At 38.2% G+C, this 19,546-nt stretch overlaps 1 protein-coding gene across 1 annotated transcript in view; it reads right to left on the reverse strand.

The window, feature by feature from the left end:
- The window catches only part of LOC306953004 (clathrin heavy chain 2), a gene marked incomplete at both ends in the record, with an annotated part of 39,077 nt that overhangs the window by 6,138 nt on the left and 13,393 nt on the right, over positions 1–19,546 (reverse strand). The window contains 25 exons of the mRNA XM_079543795.1: positions 275–406; positions 1,363–1,512; positions 1,619–1,786; positions 2,121–2,228; positions 2,628–2,792; positions 2,885–3,042; positions 3,480–3,672; positions 4,239–4,422; positions 4,837–4,982; positions 5,354–5,476; positions 7,314–7,548; positions 8,062–8,204; positions 8,910–9,035; positions 10,060–10,223; positions 10,532–10,712; positions 11,136–11,300; positions 11,519–11,656; positions 12,446–12,568; positions 13,189–13,341; positions 13,463–13,663; positions 14,078–14,275; positions 14,569–14,742; positions 16,063–16,176; positions 16,953–17,114; positions 17,395–17,663. Of these exons, the coding sequence (XP_079399921.1) occupies positions 275–406; positions 1,363–1,512; positions 1,619–1,786; positions 2,121–2,228; positions 2,628–2,792; positions 2,885–3,042; positions 3,480–3,672; positions 4,239–4,422; positions 4,837–4,982; positions 5,354–5,476; positions 7,314–7,548; positions 8,062–8,204; positions 8,910–9,035; positions 10,060–10,223; positions 10,532–10,712; positions 11,136–11,300; positions 11,519–11,656; positions 12,446–12,568; positions 13,189–13,341; positions 13,463–13,663; positions 14,078–14,275; positions 14,569–14,742; positions 16,063–16,176; positions 16,953–17,114; positions 17,395–17,663 (4,073 nt within the window). The remainder of the gene's footprint in view (positions 1–274; positions 407–1,362; positions 1,513–1,618; positions 1,787–2,120; positions 2,229–2,627; positions 2,793–2,884; positions 3,043–3,479; positions 3,673–4,238; positions 4,423–4,836; positions 4,983–5,353; positions 5,477–7,313; positions 7,549–8,061; positions 8,205–8,909; positions 9,036–10,059; positions 10,224–10,531; positions 10,713–11,135; positions 11,301–11,518; positions 11,657–12,445; positions 12,569–13,188; positions 13,342–13,462; positions 13,664–14,077; positions 14,276–14,568; positions 14,743–16,062; positions 16,177–16,952; positions 17,115–17,394; positions 17,664–19,546) is intronic.

Here is a 19,546-nt window from a genome sequence, read left to right on the forward strand (position 1 = left end):
TGTCACAACAAACTCCCATTCATTATTACAAAAGTTTATGCCTCCTTCCAGGATCCTTCAGAACTGCCAACATGTCATTTTGAGTTGCCAGAAATAAAATCAAATGGCCTCTTAGGCCAGTTATGCTAACTCTTCTAGTGCTTCCCATATCAAACTAGGATTGGACTGCTTCTCAGTCCTTCATGCTGGAGATAAAACCACCTGACAGATACCAGCTCCTTCTTCCCCAGACAGAGGTTGGACTTTCTGTTTATCCAGTATCTCCCAAACTAACCTTCGAGAAAAAATTGACTGTCCTGGTGTGATCCAGTCGTGGAGATAATACAAGCAGAAGATCATTGATCAGCAGAGGTTTGTAGTCTAAGTAGAACTGCAAGGCTTTGTAATACAGCTCCACATTCGCCACCTGTGTGGTTACACACTAGTTAGTATTTCAAATACAAGTGAATTTAAGTGACCCAAACTAAGCAACTTAACTCAGTACAAAGTTTACCTGATTCTTAAAGGAGTAAGTTTCCTTCTACAAGCCAGAAGCTTTACACTTGCATTCAGAATTCTTGTTCAATTTTATGAGTGCTCTTTGTGTCATCTGCTTCCAGATGAAGTCACAACCTACCAGGAGTAGTCCAAACCAATACGAACTCATCTACTGTTAAGAGATCCTGGTATCGGCATCCCAGTAGACTTGGAGGTAATGTGGCTATGTGTTGAACCCCTAAAGACTGTGGTTTTAACCACTCAGTTTTATATACAGATAAATATAGTTTTGGGTTGGTTTTTTTGGTTTTTTGTGGTTGTTTTTTTTTTTTTGTTTTTTTTTTTTTTTGTTTTTTTTTTTTTTGTTTTTTGCCTTGAAACCTGTAAAACCAGTAAGAATAGGTACACAATCTGGAATGTTATCTAAACTATTCATCATCCCACTATTCTCCACTACATTCGTAGGACTGGTCACCCCAGTTCTCCCACAGCTGGAAACATTTGCCAAAGTCTCTCAAGAACTGTTACACCCTCTAAGACAGTGGTCATGTTATAGAAACTACAGAGGTCATACCTCCTGCCTGTGATCTATGATCCTGAACAGACCCTGAAAACACTGTCCTGTCTGATGCTACTCAACAGGATGTGAGGCACAACAGAAAACAAAGGATACAAGCTTCCATTAACGTGTATTTATAAAAAATTTGTAAGTTTTGTTTTAACTACAGCAAGAAAAAGTAGCTTAAGCAAGTCTTTCTAATGGGGATTCTGTTGTACATTTTTGCCACAGTTCTGAAATAATCTTTCAGTACCTTCATAGAATCATAGAATTAATTCAGTTAACTAGTCATTCCAGACTGTCTCAGCTGAAAACAGAACACTTACCTTGGCAATTATGTCTTTAAACTGTCCTTCCTTCCAGGCATCGGTAGGATGATTCATCATAGTAATTATTGCATTGTCATACTCCTCATATTTGTCATAGAGGAATACAAGCTCTGCCCAGAGATGAGCCTGTTCTGCAGCTCTGAGCACCTGATAGAAGAAGAAAATAGTCAATCCAATTTACTGACATCTTCCTTTCTTCACTTGCATTCACTGATATCTTCCTAACTTTGCTTGCAATGTAGTTGCCGAATACCTTTGGAATATTAACTCTAGACCAGAAGAGCTCCAGATGTTCCCTCATTTTCTGGGGCTTAAATTTGGAGTATAAGATGGCGAGTTCAGTAAACATTCCCATGTGAGCACGCTCTAGGCCCAAAGCAGCTTCCAGAAGGGCAATCAATTCTTCAAAGTAGCCACGATCCTGGATATTAAGAAAATAACAGTTAATTGCAAATTTATGGCCAACTACTACTTAAAGCTCAATTCAATAAACTCTCCTTCCCAAATGAGTTTTCTAAGACACTACTCGAGTGAGGCAATGGAATTGTAAGAGATAGGAAACTGAAAACTACCATCCTTACATTTACTATAAAAAAAATTGCACGCAACTATTGCAAAATAGAAAAAGGTATTCAATTCACTTCTTTAGTCATTAAAGATCAGTCTCACAGGGTGTCAAGTTTTAGCAGTAACTATTTTATCAGCAGATATAACCAAGCAGTATAAATTTTCTAGGGCATAAACAGTGACCTAACCTGATAATAACTAATCAGCTCTTCAAGTTCATCAGCATGGATGACTATGTGCAAGCCACATATCTGTGCCAAGCGGAATTCTCCTCCATCCACACAGGCAAAACATACCTGCAATGAGAGGTAACAAATGGTGAGTGCACAGCAGAATACTGCAATGTTTACGTCAATTCCTCATATAAAAGAACAAAGTTGATTAACAAAGCTTTACCAAACTCAAGGTTTATTCCAGTTCCAAACAGGTATTACTATAATTGTTCTATAATTAAAATCTGCGCCATTCATTTCATACTGTTATAAAAATCCAGCTTTATAATTTTGGGGAGGTTACAGTTGATAGATACAGACATGCTCTGTAGCTAGAAACAGTTAGCAAGCAGAGATCATTGTAGATGGGCATGAATCAACCGTTCTTTAAGTCCCACATTACTGACAGAGCAAAGGAGTCCAGTTATGCTCAAAAGCAATACCAGAACACATTCTATAAACAAAAAACAAGTTTTAAATTACCTCCTTCCAAGTCCTTGTGCTGTTGGCTTTGCGGCCACTGTCTACTGCTGCCTGATATTCTCCAAGGTGCACCAAGGTAGATGCCAAGCGAGCAAAGTTAGATACGTTGTTATAAAGCAGTTTTGCTGCTTCATACATATCCTCTTCATAACAACGATCACCAACCTGGATTAGAAGTCCAAAGTAAGCAGGGGTAACAGCAAGAATCAAGTCAGCTAAGCAGCAAGTCAGATGTGGGAACAGTGATCAAAGCATACCTGCTGTATATGGGCATTATTAGGGCCGCTAATAAATTCCTCCAGTTCTGAGAGACGATTAGTTTTCGCAAAGGCAAAAATAAGTTCTGTCTCTACATAAGACTCTCTAGCCTTCTTCCTGGCCATCTGCAAGAACTTGACTAGGTCCTCCCAGTTATCTTGAAGAAAGAAGAAATATTTAATCCCCTCTATTTAGTTATTCTGTATCGCTCCCCTTGCCCATGTTAGGAACAGTTTCTACTAGAATACTCCGTGATACCGATACTAAACCATTCACACTTGAGATAAGGTATTCCCCACTAAACAAGGAGCATTTTCACATAGCCATCAAATTCTGCCATACAGCTAAATCAGTACACTATACTTGGCTGTAATTAGGCCATAACTGTCTAAATTATCTCTACATAAAAGGTCTCTCTTCGATGTAGCAGTACAGACAAGCTTTTTGACAGGAATCTCACTAATCCATAGATTAGCTGATCCAATTTACTCTGAAACATAGCTTGCAAATCTCAAGAACCCTTACCGTTTAAGATATATGAAATAACCCAATTCATATCTGAGCATCCTGAAGTTTGAGGATGATTTGGCTTACCGTTTCTATTAGCTGCTTGAACAACCTCCATGTAGGCAGATGGATCATCTGCCTTTATGTAAGAGTCAATAGCTTCTTTTACCAAGTCTTTCTGCAACTGTGCTCTGGCTAGCTGGCTCCATACTGATGGTTCATTACATCTCTCTGCAAATTCATAAGCACGGTCTAAATTCCCAATGTGCTCAATCAGCACCTGTTTGAAGTCGAAGTTGCAAGTTAAAAGAAAAAAAAAAAAAAAAAAAAAAAAATCAAAGCCTTAAGTTGTCCTTCTTCAAGTATACAGGTTGTTTTAAGCAAGCAATGCAAAACTAACTGCCTTTAGAAAAAGTTATTTCTATCTAGTAGAGGCAGCAAGAATAAAACTCCTGCTGCTATAATTTCTCTTCTGCCTTGAAATCAGCATGCTGTCCTGAAGCATAATAACACCTGATACTATTCAATCCTCCTATCCCCTTCAGGTGCAAGGTTCTGAGGTAGCCACTCAGAATCAAACACAGCACACATGCAAGCAAGTAGCACAACACACAGATATTCTTAATTAGTTTTAACAGATATGCATCTGAAGTTATTACTTTGAATTTGTTCTGTTATTCTTCACACATATTCCCACTTCTCCTTACAATTTGATATCATACAGGAACCATACTGTTACATCTCAGAGATTTAAGTTACAGCTGCTCTGAGAGAATCAATAATATACTTCTTCCCATGCTTTCTATTACTAGCATTCTATACCTTTGTGAAGGAACCACACCTCACCTGAACTGCTGAAGTATTAACATCAAATTTCCTGAATATAGCAAAGGCTTCTTCATACAGCTCATTACTGATGGCAATGTTTGCAATATCTGGAGCATCATAGTTATCCAGTCGATTAATGTACTCCATTACACGAGTGCGGTCGGCTTTAATGGCAGTCAGGATCAGCAGATTCTGGAGATTCCTTTGGTTAACAAAAGGCATAGGCAATGCAAAATAACACCTACTTAAGTGACACGTATCGTACATGCAACAAAAGCTACATACAGCTGCTTGCTGTTGATAGCAACAATCTTTCATCCCCAGATTGATGAGTATTGATATTTGCCTTGCAAAAGAAATGGCTTGCCAGTGTTGGTGCTGTTCTCTTTCAATAGGTCATTGCAAATTGAATAGCATGAATGAGCTTTATATTTAAAACACGTAACACCTCCAATTCTGCTTTTTCACCTGACAATTCACATTTAGGAGTGTTTAGGTCTTAGATCCAAGAAACCCACAAATAAAGGATTTGGATTCTAGATGTGGATTACTTCACAACCTAAACAGACATACTAAATGTGCTAAATTTTGGGGGGGGGAAATGCTCTCTTCTTACCTGTGTTCACTGAATACAGAATTATCCAAGACAATTTTTTCCAGTAACTCAATTAATTCATTTGGAAGGTCTGCAGTCATGAAAGCTTTCACAGTGACAGAAACCTCCTCTGGATCCTGTGTCTCTGATAAAGCTGTTTGGACAACCTGGATTTGAAGGTGGGAGAGGAGTATAAGTCTTTCCAAAATGAGATTTCAGTGAGCAACAATATAAGGTTTCAGAACTGTCGTCCTCAGCAAGAAAGAGCTGCTTCTGAAGTGGATATGGCTACTAAAATCGCACTTTCAGAGTGCATAGCAAATGAACTAGAGGCACATCACTCCATAGGAAGGAGCAATGTTTTACTAAGTTGACTGACCATGAAGTTCTGAGCTAATACCTGACGCTCAAACTCTTAAGCTTCCGCACAACTGAGACGAGGCCTCAGGGGACCTTGTGGGAGAAGCCTGTTACTTTAACGTTCCATAGTGGGTCTGAGTAATTCTTATACTGAAATAGCTTGTCTTTTGCAACGTACTTGGTCAATAAGCTGTCGCCTGAATGGGTTGTTTTCTTCTAGAACATTTGCCCAGAGATCAGGGTCCTTCCTGCGTACTAGATAACGAGCCTCACTCTTAAATAGTGAGTTCTCATTGCATACCTGAAGGAGAAGATGCAAATATTAGAATTAATATTGAGGGTAAGTATCACATGACAAGGTTAACTAGCTATGAGTCAAACATTCTAAAAGACTGACTAAAACTAGTTGCTGACCAATGCTAATGCCACAATGTTCTTACCCAACCTTTGATCTGGAAGGCTCATGGAGAAGGTCTCCAGAAGAATTCCTATAGCTTCTCTTGATTTTGCCCGACACACAAATACTGTGACAGTGGTTTCACAGTAACTATTTGCTTCTGTTTGAAGTGAAGACCTGCAGAAGCCTGAAGAACTTACATTTTAAATCTAAAAAGGATGTCACTTAACTAGGGAATGTTAATAGTGAATTGAGGAATGGTGCTTGTGTTCAAAGCCAGAAATAGGTTACATATTTGGTGTCATTAATTTTACTCTAGAAATGTTCAGAGTAGCAAGTGGCTACGTTCCCCCTGTTAAAATGCAAACAAATGTGAGGTTTCCTACAGAAGTGCAACAAGCAGCTATAAATCATGACCCTATTGGTGCCACTAGTTTATATTTCCAGCTGGAAGAGTAGAAATCTGAAGGACCAGACACTTTCTTCTACCAACAGATCATATTTTGTTAGTACCAGAATTAGTTCTTGAAAGTACTTTGCTGTAAGAAAATTAGTAGTAGCTCACTTTTATTTTTCAATATACATTTATGAGTTGCCTAGTTACAGAAGTTGAGCCCATTCCCAGGAAAGAGCAATGTTTTTTAAGTATAGTTCTTACAGAAGGAAGAGTTTTCATACATATCCAGAAAGTTAAAACTTACCCCAGCAATATCTCCTATCAAAACAATTGAGAGCCACCTTCATATCCTGAAGTAAGAAACTAGCTGAATACAGCTAGCTACACATTTTAACTTTACAACTACAGAGAAGGTATCACTTCAAACATAGTTGCTTCAGACAGGGAAGCTCTCCCTTTTCAGAGGAAAAACTAGATAATACCACCATTCTAACTGCCACAGTGCCAGTCCTGTCGGGAAATAACATTTACTTCCTTTTTTAAACAGGGTAAAAACAAATCAGTTCTTACCCCTACTCAGCTGGCAATCTTTGCATGTACTGTCATAGAAGTACAGGTAGAAGAATGCTTTCTTTCACAGCAGTCACTAGCATTGCAGTCTGACATTAAACTCTAATGCTCAGTATGAGACACTACGTGTCTGGAGAACCATACAAAATTTCACTTTCCCCTGAACTTCCAAGGGAATTTTGAGGAATGAATAAGTTTTAGATAGGAGAGGAATGCTATCTGAATTGGTCCTTGCAGTTCAACTACCAACATTTATTTTTTTCTTGTTCTAGCTGTGCATCAGAGCAGCTTTCAGAGGGTCAATCACGACAAAGGAAAACCACATCCCCCTTTCTAGTTTCAAACTGAAGTTTCAGGGAAACTCTTCCTCCTCCTGTAGTGTTAAATTAGGTTGCAACTTGTCCTTTCTGCTGATCAAGTACTCAAGGCTCAAAACAAAAGAACAAAAAACCCTGAAGTTAACAAAGATTTAACAGTTGTCATACTTATCAGCTGAGTCCAGAAAACTTGATCTAATTTTGAGCAGCCTGTGGATGAAAAACATGAATGGCACCTTAAATCTGCAATTACATAATTTTAGTTGGGACGCAGAGCATTATAGTTCCTTGTTATGATAAATGTTACTGTCTCCATGCAGAAGATTCATGTCTACCTCAAACCCTGAGTGAGACTGCAAGACAGGATTCTGCAAATGTTGGACAAATTGCTAACTCAGCTTTCACCTCAGGCAGCAAGTACATTCTTTAACATGTTTATAAATGCAGTTTTGCTAACCTTTATGAGTTCCAGATCACACTGGCCCCTCTCATATGCAACGCAGGCCAGATGAGGGTCTCTCTTTTCACAGTATTTGCCAACTACACGACTGTCATAGTATGGATTCTCACGAAGGAACCGCTCTGGATTATTATTACTGTCAATGTAGATTTTGGCCAATGCATTATGAGTCGCAGGTTCTTCACAGCCTTCATGAATCCTTGATTCAAGCCATGGCAACAGCAATTTAAGCCTTTGAAGAAGCAAACATTTGAGCTTTGTAAGTTGGGCTAAGGAAGCCTGACAGGTATCAACAAATATCTGGCCATATCTGACCTTCAGTTAAATGTAAGAGAAGCCTGCAGGTTCCACTAAGTATTATCATCTTTCTTTTCAACTTCTGTTCTATTACGTGGCTCTTAACACTTGAAATCATTTTTTTCATTTTAGAGGTAACTGCAAACTAATTTTACACAATGTGCCAAAAATGATACCGTGAAGACAGTTTTATCTAGATTTACCCCAAAGGCACATCTCATGGATGGCAAATTTAGAGTTCAAACGCTGTATTATTCATCATGCAGTGCTGTTGGGCATTCCTATATTGCTCAAACAACCAGGAGACTTGATAGAAAATCTAAGCTGTTGCTCTATAAGACACAAAAGCAATTTAATATTGTATCATTCAAAAAAGCTGCATCCAACTTGGGTATATATCAGGGTCAGGAAAGCTTGTGAACAGTGTTTACAGGTGTATCTTCATTACCGATTTCTTTTTTCCACTTCAGCCACCAGCTCATCTGTTGAGAACTGGCCTCTAACCACCATGATCAAATTCTTAATGACATCTTCAGAACAATCCACATCAAGAAGCCCTCCAACTACTGCTGGTATGCGGCTGGGGTTCACCTGGAATAAGCCACCACTATTAAAATCAGTTATTAGTGCTATTAATAACCCATCCCCTATGTTCCACACAAAGTTCTAGTTAAAAGTTTAAACTATGCTTTAAGAGCAGTGTATTTTGAGTTACTGATGCATTTTCACATGAATTCTAGGAAAAACTCTGCTTGTAGGTTTGTGATAGACAAGAGCTCAGTAAAAGGCATCTGCATAAGTGCGAGCATGAAATACACAGTCAGATCTACTTTAATTTTGGGTTTGTTTAGCTTGGAAAAAAGAAGGTAATGGGGAGATAATAAGGAGACCACATTGCATCCTTTCAGTACCTGAAGGGAGATTACAAGCAGGAGAGGGACAGACTTTGTAAAAAGTCTGATATTATAGGACAAAGGGGAATGGCTTTAAACTAATTGGAAAACTGAGGTTAGACATGAGAAAGACTTTTTTTATTCAGCGGATGTTGAGGTGCTGAAACAGGTTGCCCAGTGAAGCTATGGATGTCCCACTTCTGGAGGCACTCAAGGCCATATTGGATGGAATCCTGGACAGTCTGATCTAGTGGGTAGCAATCCTGCTGACAGTTGGGATTAGGTGATCTTTTACAGTTCCCTCCAACCTAAGCCGCTCTAAGATTCCATGATTAACAAACCAAAAAGTTAAATTTCTTAGAAGGAAGGAAAGAGCAACACCTTAAAAGTGCATTTGCCTTACCTTCTGCACATAGATCTCTATATACTTCTGCAGACTATTGCGATATAAGTAGAGCACCAGGTCATGAACAAAGTCGAATCGATCACAGACAATGATCAGAGGAAGCTGGTCTGTTAGCTTTGCCTCCTATATTGTGTGAAAAAAAATGTGAGATAGCATTCACCGTTTGTTAAAGCATTTTCAAAGTAGTATAGCATAATTGAGTTGTTTCACAGCTAGAAATCACAAAACATTCAAGTTTAAGACTGCTGAGCAAACAATTAACTTCAAAAGCAAGTTAGCCGCTATGAAAATCATATGGTCAGTCTAGCAATTGAGTTTTAAATTTAAGCTCTTGAAGTCGCACATTAGGCCTACATCCCTAGCTTCAGCAGAACTATCTATTCACATATCCATTCAGAAGGCGATTATTGGGCAACAACTTAATGCAAAAATCAAATGGCATTAAAATCCCACTTTACCAGTCACAAAGTATGCAAAACATTCTGACAGTTGACTCCAGTTTTGCCAAGCTTTGTCTAATCAATACCGTTGCTAAAGTTTCAGCTGAATACTTCAACATATTACTTCCTTCTGCCAACACTGACCCACCTACTGTTAAGTGAAGATAGCTTGTACCCCATTCGATCTCTGTACCAGTTTGATACCAATTCGATAGCTTGTACCAGTTGAAGGAGGAGAGCAGTGGGATTGGGATGCTTTCTGTCCACTCTGTGGACAGCTCCAAGCTGCTCAGACACTAGAGCTGTGTCTAGACTAACAAGCAAAAGGCATGAAGGCTGGTATGCGACAGTCCAGCTGTTTAAATGGACATGTTTTGGATCATGCCAATTCAACACCATGAAAGCGACTTATGAACAATATGTGGGCATGAGGGAAGGCTGTTGGTTGGACTAGATGATCTTTCCAATCTTTTCCAACCTTACTAATTCTATGACCTATGGGTTAATTTTTACAGGAACTGTGGTTTTTTCAGAGATTGCCAAGAAGGAACTACTGCATGCCTGGAAAAGGACTGGATTCCTATTCCACTTACATAGTTGACTATTTATAGCCATGTCAGTTAAAACTTGAGTTGGTATTATCCTCCCTTTAGAAGGCTGAAGTTCTGCTACTCTACAGAGATTGATTTGTTGGACAGAGAATTTACCTTCAGAAAGTTCTTCACCCGTTCTGGGTTATAGCAGTTACTTTCACGGCAGATTCTTTCTACTTCCTTTATCTGACCAGTTTTGCAAGCTGCCTGGATATATTTGAAGTGAACATCTGGATCCTGGCTGAAGTTTACAATGGAACCCAAGAAATAGAACAGTCCTAGAAAGAATTACATTTTTAACCCAGCTAGAAGGACAAGTCAAGTACAGACTTATGAACTTCATTTTATAACTTAGTTCAACATTGCTAAGAGCAATTTCATTTAACTACAGGAAAACCAGTTTTTGTTTTTTTTCCTCCTTTCCAGATTTTTCTTTCCCTTTGAGAGAGGGCAAAAAGACTTTCTAGAACAAGAGTTATCCCAAGAATGCACTTGAATAAATGCATGCTAGGATCCAGCCAAGTGAAAGTACCTTTCCCATAAAAGCTGATGCCCTTTGTATCTGCTCTTCCTTTTAATACTGTACCTTCATAGCTTTTGAAAGATTCAAAAAGCTCCACAAGAGACTGGGTGCCAAGCTGCTCATGATACTTAGAAGCAACCTGTACACAGAGTTGTAAGTTTTGCCTAATGTTGGCTGACAGCATAGCACGCAAGCACTCTACAGAGTCTTCAACAGAGAGAGAGCCAAAGAAATTCACAAGCCACTGCGAAGAGAAAGAAGCTTCACTCAGTAAATTATAGAGGATTCAACCAATTTTTTAAAATGTGACAAATAGCTAGAGTTTCTACCCCAGCTACTGTAGGTAAATCTTTCACACATTAAAACCAAAGACTGGAAATGAAACAGACTTTTTTTTTTTTTTTTTTTAAACACAACTAAAGCAAAAATACAGCTTGGAAGATTTTAAACGCCCACCGAGGAAACTGAGGGCAAACTTAAGCCATCAAAAATATAGACTGAGGTCTAATAATTAACTGAATAAATGTTATTGAGTCACAGTTACACGTACTGCTTGGATACCTACAAAACATCTTAAAGCTGCTGCAGGAATTTTAGCAGCTACTGGAGTGCTAAGCAGTGGTCACTTCAAATACAGAACCTCAGGCTTTCATTTGCACAGACTTACCTCAGGATTCAAGAGATGCGTATGAACAACAGCACGTTTAATATCATAGAGATCAGTGTAGTGTTCCAAAGCTCGCTGGAGCAAGCCTGCCTTTTCACATAACTGGGCAATATGAGCACGATCATAGTGTGTAAACATTTGGTTTCCAAGGATGGCATCTGCAACCTACGAGATTAGATTTTGTATGCAGACTGTTAGAAAACGACAACAGCTCAGATTACAAGTTGTTGAAAAGACATAGCAGTGACTGACTCATAGTCTTTCATGATGGTAAACTATATATAGACATCAGATTGTTGTAAGAAGTGCAGATGCAGAATATCAGCACAAGCCTTCCAATTTTTCTCCTTCATTTTTTGGAGGAACTAGGTTAAGAGTCTTACCTGTGGGGCATGAATCAAATTCATTTCCAGCAGACGAGTCTGAAGGTGGCCTTCTGCTGGACGGTTATTTTTCAAAGCATCCAATAGAAAGGATGTGCATTGCTGAATAAGACTGTTCTCCATGAATACATCCACAATCTGTTGAGAATCATCAAGTTGAAAATATATATTTATATATAGAAAAGGGAGTCTATATATATATATATATATATATATATATATATATATATATATATATATATATATATATGTACACATTTATATTTTTATCTGTACACACCTAATAGCCTGTCTAGAAAGACAGCTCATTCCAGCACTTTATGTGCTATATTTACTTTTTTTATCATAAGATGATATAGATGACAAAAATTTCACACTTCCTTTTTCTCTAGAACTTGAGGTGTACATACTTTGACCTATTATGCCAGACTTTGCCACCAACTATTTAGTTTTAACAAAGCAAGCAAAGCCCAATCCCTTCTTTTCTGATAGGAAAGTTTCTGCAAGAAAAGTTAACACTTTTTCTAAATACTTCACTTATTTAATAAAGTAAGTTGTTGTCTAATGATTTAATCACAAGTGGCCTCTGTGAGCAAGTGCTCATTTTAGTGCTCATTTATCTTCCTATAAATTCTCTGCTACCATAAGAGTTCACACGTGCTCTAAAGTCAGCAGGAGCTTTCTAAACTGACAGTAACATTCTTCATTGCATAGACTAAGACTGTGGCAGATTCAGGATCAAGATTATTGTAATAGAGCCAGCTTGCACAAGAACACTTGCCTCTAACAGCAACCAAACTTGACTAGTTTAGTCCCTTTTCTAACCAAGCCAACTAAAGATCTGAACTGGCCTTACCAGTTCCCAAAGCGGTACTATGCTATTACCTCTGTCTAGAAAGAGACCAGTGCTCTTGTTGTAGGCATCACCTGGTTAATGTTAGCCAGTGGCTCCTCGTCCTGTACCAGCATCTGAGAGAACTGCAGGCCCTGCTCAGGACTGACTCTCATCACGCTTCTCAGCAAGAAGATCCAGTCTGGGGTATAGCCAACCTAGAGATTTCAGGAAGAGTCATGCATGTCTGGAAAGTTTTAAATATTTTAAGCCTTCTAAATCTGTAGTGTAAGTGCTATGAGCCACACTGAAGCTTGTAACACCCATTCTCCATCTTCCAGGAATTCTCAGACAAAAGCATTGTTTGTATGTTAACACAAATTCAGTATTTGCTTATTTAGCAACTGAACTTACTCTAGGGCGATTTTCTTGTTGACTCAGAAAATTACTAGAAACAAATCAAGAGTCTGAAGGCATTATCATACACAGTCCTAAATTTATAAGTGCATATCCTACAAACTACTTTGTAATTTGCAAAAAAAAAATCTCTTCCTTAATGATTTAGGAAGAGTCATTTTTTATAAGCAGCTTGAGCCAGTTCATAATTTGATAGTATAAGAATTCTGGAGGTTCTAATTTCAACTTTCATAGACCATATTATTAGACGTTAATCACATACTATGAATTCTGCTGTTTCTTAGTCTTTGCTAGTTATCCTGTTTTTGAGTTAAAAAAAAAAAAAAGAAAAAAAAATCAAATTTCTCATGGAAGATAACTTGAAAACACATACACATTAAACATAAGATATAGTCCGGCAGCTTGTGATAAACAACCTTACCTTTTTAGCATACAGTACTATTTTCTGGAATTGACCAGTTTCAGCAAAGCACTGAATCACTTTGTTTGGCACATTAGCACGAAGGTAAACACTGAGTGCAAGGGTTGGGTCAGCTGTCTTCACCAAGTCTCCCAGCTCCTCTGAACACTCCAGCTGAAGAGAAGTGATATTTTGTCAAGCACAAGTATCCATATATGTAGCATGAGTGAAAGAGTTGTTCACACTCAACTGCTACAAGGCAGCCAAATTAAGTTAGCATCAAGATCAAGCCTACCTTGTCTTCCTTCAGCCATTTCTCCAGAAGCTGCTTGCGGCCTTGCTGTAGAACAGGGCGACAGAGCTCCAGAGACTCAAACTTGTTCAGCTGTCCTTGGTCAAGCAATATTCCAAAGTACTGGAGCAGTGGAGAGGCATGCCCTGGCTGAGCTGGTACACTCTGGAACTTCCTGATTGTATCACTGGTACGTAGAATTCCCTGTAGAGGCACACGATACAGAGAAGTAACATTTAATTTGTGAAAGCTGAATAGCGTTAGAGGAGAAAAAAAACACACACACAAAAAAACACCAAAGCAGGTGTTAAGTTCAGCTATACACTGAAGAATTTACTCTTAATCTTCCAGGGTGGAGATTTTAATCAAACCTAAACCAAAAGATCTTCTAGAAAGAAGTCAGTGCCCACAGCAAGTCAAGTCTGTGTTGGAAAAGTATGGCAGATGCTCCTTGATGGTATACAGTAGAACATATTAGACAGAACAATGAAATGAACTACAGACAGCTTAGGTTAGTATTGAAGCATTTTAGCTCTTGAATGTCAAGTGCTGAAGTGCAAGTCAACTAAGCTAAGGCGGTCTAAATGGATTCTAACCTCTACCCTTAAAATAACTCACCTTTGGTGCAGATGCAGCTACTTTAGCAGCATCTGCATAGCTTCCTTGAGCAAACAGTGTGTTAAACTTTCTGGCAAATAATTCCTCTGCACCAGCAAGATTACTACGTATAGCCATACGGAGACCCAAGTCAGGATTCTGGAGAACATTTGTGGCATAGTTCACAATGTTGTCTTCTTCGACACATACAGAAAGCACCTGGAAAGGATAAAAGGCATATCTAAGACGTACTGCCCTTTCCAATACTACTGTATACAACATAACAACAATATCTATTCAGACTGTCAGCAAAGCAGCAGATTATCCAAAAGGAAAACAAGTCAGTTTCTCCTTTCAAGCAGTCTGTACTAGGAGAGGTTAAAAAACGGATAAAAATCAAGTAGTTACTCAATCCCTGCAACGATGTTTTTTTATATCAAGTCACTCATTAGGTTTACTTACATTCCATCACAGCCTTAGAAGACTTAAAAACACACTACTGGATTAGTTACCTGTCCTTTTTTGTTGACACCAATAATGCCTGAGGTAGGTTCATGAGAAGCTGTGACAAAAATAGTGTCGGCACTAATACGGTTCATGTAGATGCAAACTCCAGACTCCAAGTCATACATGTGAATATATCCATACTTTGTGATCAGGTAGATAACGCCATGCTTAATTCCAATCTGTTAAAAGATAATCTTTTACTAGTATAGACTAACACAGCAACAGTTAAGACAACTGCCTTTAGCCTAGTCACAAGACAGTACTGCAATGACATGCCTTTGCACTAACACTAGGAACAAATACAGCTTCAGGCTTCTCTGTTACAAATTCAAAGCAATGAATGGCTCTGATAACCATTTAGAGCCATACCTCCACTGAACACATGCAGAAGGAAAACCAAGATTCATCTGCAACAAAGACCATACTGTTCTAATGAGTGAGGATGAGGGATATAATTTGGGCTTAATTAGTATTCAGGTCAGATACACCAGTACAAGTTCATTTTCAGAAATCTTGTGTGATAATCCCACTCTTTTCCAGCAAGAACCAATCAAAGCACCAGCAGAACCTGAACCAGGCTCAGCTGCTGAGGGCTACTGTTTAGCTGTCAAGTCTCAAAGCCAAGGAACTTTCAAGCCAGTACTGTATTTAGACAGAAGTACTTCCACTTTGGAGCAAGACTTCAGAGCACACGAAGCCTGCCATGCACACAGTTTGTGTTGTTTACCTCAGTTCATTAAGGCTTATCTTTGTTTATTCACAAAGCTGGTATATTAGATTGGACAGTAGTTGCATGCTCCAAGATGGTTTGTTTTTCATATTGTAAGTTTGGTCTGTTAAAGTAACCACTCACGTTCTTTTCCTAAAAAAAAATCTCCTATTAATATCCTAAGGTATCTTCTTCTCTGTTGCTACTACAGGAGGTGGACTAATATAGGGCTCTCCGCTCTGTTTGTCTTATGACATTAACTGTAGATGAAATGCCAAGCACTGTAACGATTACATTTAAAACCCTGACCATTAGTAGACAGTTCAATAGCCTGAAAAAAGCAGAATTATCCTGCTATCAACAAGTGTTATCAAATTAGACAAGAACTTACGAGTACTGCTGTTCTGACAGACTGCTTTCAATGCTTGGTATCTAGTTACTTTTGAACTGCTGTTATTAAGACAAAGCAAAAGCTCATCAAACTTTTTAGCTATTCAAAAGGAGTTCTGACCAATGTCAGAGACATTCTACCAGAAGACAAATAATTTTTTGTGGCTTTTTTCTTTAATATAATCAAAGTTCACATATTTAGATAAATACAGCCTACATATTTGTGTGAGAGTTACTGTTTTATTGTCTAGTATGCTTTCCATAAATCCATTAATACCATTTCCAAAGTTCGGAAGAATAACAGCAAAGCAATTGTAGAAAGTGTGTTTGTTTTTTTAATGACAGATGCCTGCTACTTGCCAGCTATTACACTGCTTTGCGTTTTTGGTCAAACATTTACCTGCATTGCCACAGGAAAGTCTGTCTGTGCCTCAGGTGGGAAAAACACATCAACAGCTTTCTTAACAAATGGCTGATTTCCAGTAGCTGGTTGACCCACTTCAATTATGTGAAGCTAAGAAGAAAGAGTACATGTCACAAGATCACTAGCAAATCCAGTCACATGAAAGAAGTTTCAATCTTCAGATAAGCTGATGAAGTCATCTGTCACCCTTGGCCACTAAATATCTGTCCAATTCAGAAATACTCTGGAGAACTGTGCTCCAGATTTTTATGAGAGAAAAAAGAATAAAGTTAACCAGAACTTAACAATGTAAATACCAGGAAAAGCTAAAGAATGTCTTCTATAAAAGCATAATGTATATTTCTATTTCAAGGCACTCAACTTGTTCCGGATGTTTTGAATGAGTTCGTCAATTTATCAACAATGTGTAAAATATAAGAATGAAAGAATAAAGAATTGTAATGTGACCTCTGCCCTTTACAGACTGCTAACAAACACCGTAGGATATTGACCTGCTGTTGAGTCTCACTATCAGTTACATACAAACCTACCCAAGCTGCTAAGGCTTACCTAGTCTCTTCTAAATTTTAGACATAAATGGCTGCTTTATGACTTGATTTCATTACACAAAACATAACGTGACCATAATTCAATGCTTTGATCTCAGTTCTTATTACATCTACATTGGTTCTTTTGCTTAAGCTTTACTAAAGGAATTCAGACTTTTAGCAGTTTCTACTATATTAAAATAAAGCATTTACATACCAACTGAATATACTGCATGTATGGTTCACAAGCTGTTCTTCAGTCAGCTGAATGTGATTGCTGAAGTTCTACTAGTAATGAGATGTGCTATACCAGAACAAGAAAACAGATGCAAACTTTACCTTGCCTCCTGCAGGACTCCTCACAGCAAAACAAAAGAGGGTGGAAGGTTTGGCATTTCCATCTATCTTGAATTCTGCAAAAGCTGCTGCATGGCCCTCTATAGGTTGGGAGACTTTTCTATCAACTGAGTAGAGCTGCATTGCACCAACCACGCGATTTTGCTAGAGGAAAAAGGAAAAACATCAGCTTTTAGAGATAACATTTCAAATATTTATAGAACAAGACTTTAGGGACAGTCACTTAAAGAGAGACAACTGCCACTCACCCCCTCTACCAATGTTTTAATCATATCAAAGGTCAGGTTAGTCTTCCAAAATAGGAATTTTTGAAGCTTTGATCTATAGAAACTAAAGTTAAGAAATTACAGCAGCTATAAGCAAAGGAAAATGGAACAAAGCTCTCCTGACCATTTTCTTAGCATGATAATTCCAGGTAACTCACCTGCGCTGAAATTCCTATCAGTAACAGCCATTTTTGATGTTCATCAGTTCTGTAATTGATGATTTGGCAGCCTGCAAGACTAGCATGCCTGTCAAACATCTTTTGGGGCTGAGATTCTCCCTCCATGCTCCAGTGGTAGACTGCTGTCTCTGTCACCAAGGCAACTGTATTCACAGATATCCATTTCCAAAAGATCACCTCCTCTGCCATAGCGTGGGCTTTCATTTTACTTTTCATTTCAATGTTAAAAATCTGTAGCGTTTTTCCAGCTGGTATGACAAAACCCAAGAAACATCATTGATCAATTATTGTAATAACCATCCTGTAGTTCACCTACTTGCAATTCTGCTTAACCTGCTATTCTGGTGATCTTACATGCAGAGTTAGTACCATGTTACACCCAAGTGTACTTTGATACTAGACTTGTACCAAAATGGAAACCCTTCCCAACCTTTAACTTCCTCCAGCCATGAAGCAAAAGAGTCTTCATGGACACCTACATGACATTCCAACCAACAACTGCAAGCAAAAGCATTCTAACTACAAGGTGTAGTTAATAAACTATCTAAGCTATATATAATAAATAATAAACTATACGATATCTATATATGGATAGTTATACGATATCTATATATGGATAGTTATACGATATCTATATATGGATAGTTATACGATATCTATATATGGATAGTTATACGATATCTATATATGGATAGTTATACGATATCTATATATGGATAGTTATACGATATCTATATATGGATAGTTATACGATATCTATATATGGATAGTTATACGATATCTATATATGGATAGTTATACGATATCTATATATGGATAGTTATACGATATCTATATATGGATAGTTATACGATATCTATATATGGATAGTTATACGATATCTATATATGGATAGTTATACGATATCTATATATGGATAGTTATACGATATCTATATATGGATAGTTATACGATATCTATATATGGATAGTTATACGATATCTATATATAGATAGTTATACGATATCTATATGATAATAAACTATCTAAATTATATAATTTACTTGAGTAAATTCTGGTTTACGTAGGAGCACTGGCATATCAAATTATAGCTGTCTAATTGATGTAATTTAGTATAGTAGAAAGAATGGCTCCAGTTTGCGTCAATTTAGTAGCTTTTGTAGTTCACCCAGACTGAAGCCAGCAGCAACAGACTTGCAACAGCTCTTGAAATAGCTAGACCACGGTTTTTGTGGGTTTTTTCTTTTTTTTTTGCTGGAACTAAACAGGCTCTGCACTTAACTGGGAAATGGATGGGCTCTGTAAAACAGTAGTACAAACTACCTGCTGGAGAGGCTTTTAAAAAGGTCAGAAAGTTTATAAAAAGGCTTGGAGCTTTAGTTCTATAAAAGATTGTTTCACAATTTGGGTAACTATACTGAAACTTTAAGCTCGACTTCAGCGGTTTTCTGAATCACCAGAAGAAGCAAGGGTAGAATTACAACTAAAATAACTGAGCCAACCCTGAATCACCAGAAGAAGCAGCGGGTAGATTTACAACTTACATAACTGAGACAAATCCTTTTCAAAGAATAACGAATTCTATGTCTTGCAGGAAGTTGAAGTGTTATTTTACTTAACTTCAAATAAGAGAATTTAGCTCTAGGAAATACCATTTACTGTTCACAAGACACCCACTCAGACCGCTAGAGTATTGGTTTGTATTTCCTTTACTTGCATATTTCTGAAATGTCCTTTCTGGGTAAAGAACTGCCTGATGGTCAGATGCAGAGAGTGGTGGTAAATAGAGTCACATTCCCAGTGGCCAGTCATAATTAGTGTTCCCCCAGGGTCAGTACCGGGGCCTGTCCCGATCAAAATCTTTATTGATGTCTTGTATGAGGGCCTTGAGCGTACCCTGAGTAAGTTCACAGATGGCACCAAGTTGGGAAGAAGTGTCAATCTGCCTGGGAGTTGGAAGGCCCTACAGAGGGATGTGGACAGGCTGGATAGCTGGGCTGAGGCCATTGGAATGAACTTCAACAAGACCAGATGCTGGGTCCTGCACTTTGGCCACAACAACCCCAGGCAATGCTACAGGGTTGGGGCAGAGTAGCTGAAGACTGCATAGAGGAAACAGACCAAGGGGTAT

The sequence above is a fragment of the Tetrao urogallus genome, assembly GCF_951394365.1.
Source record: "Tetrao urogallus genome assembly, chromosome: 17".
In the NCBI taxonomy this organism is placed as follows: Eukaryota; Metazoa; Chordata; class Aves; order Galliformes; family Phasianidae; genus Tetrao; species Tetrao urogallus.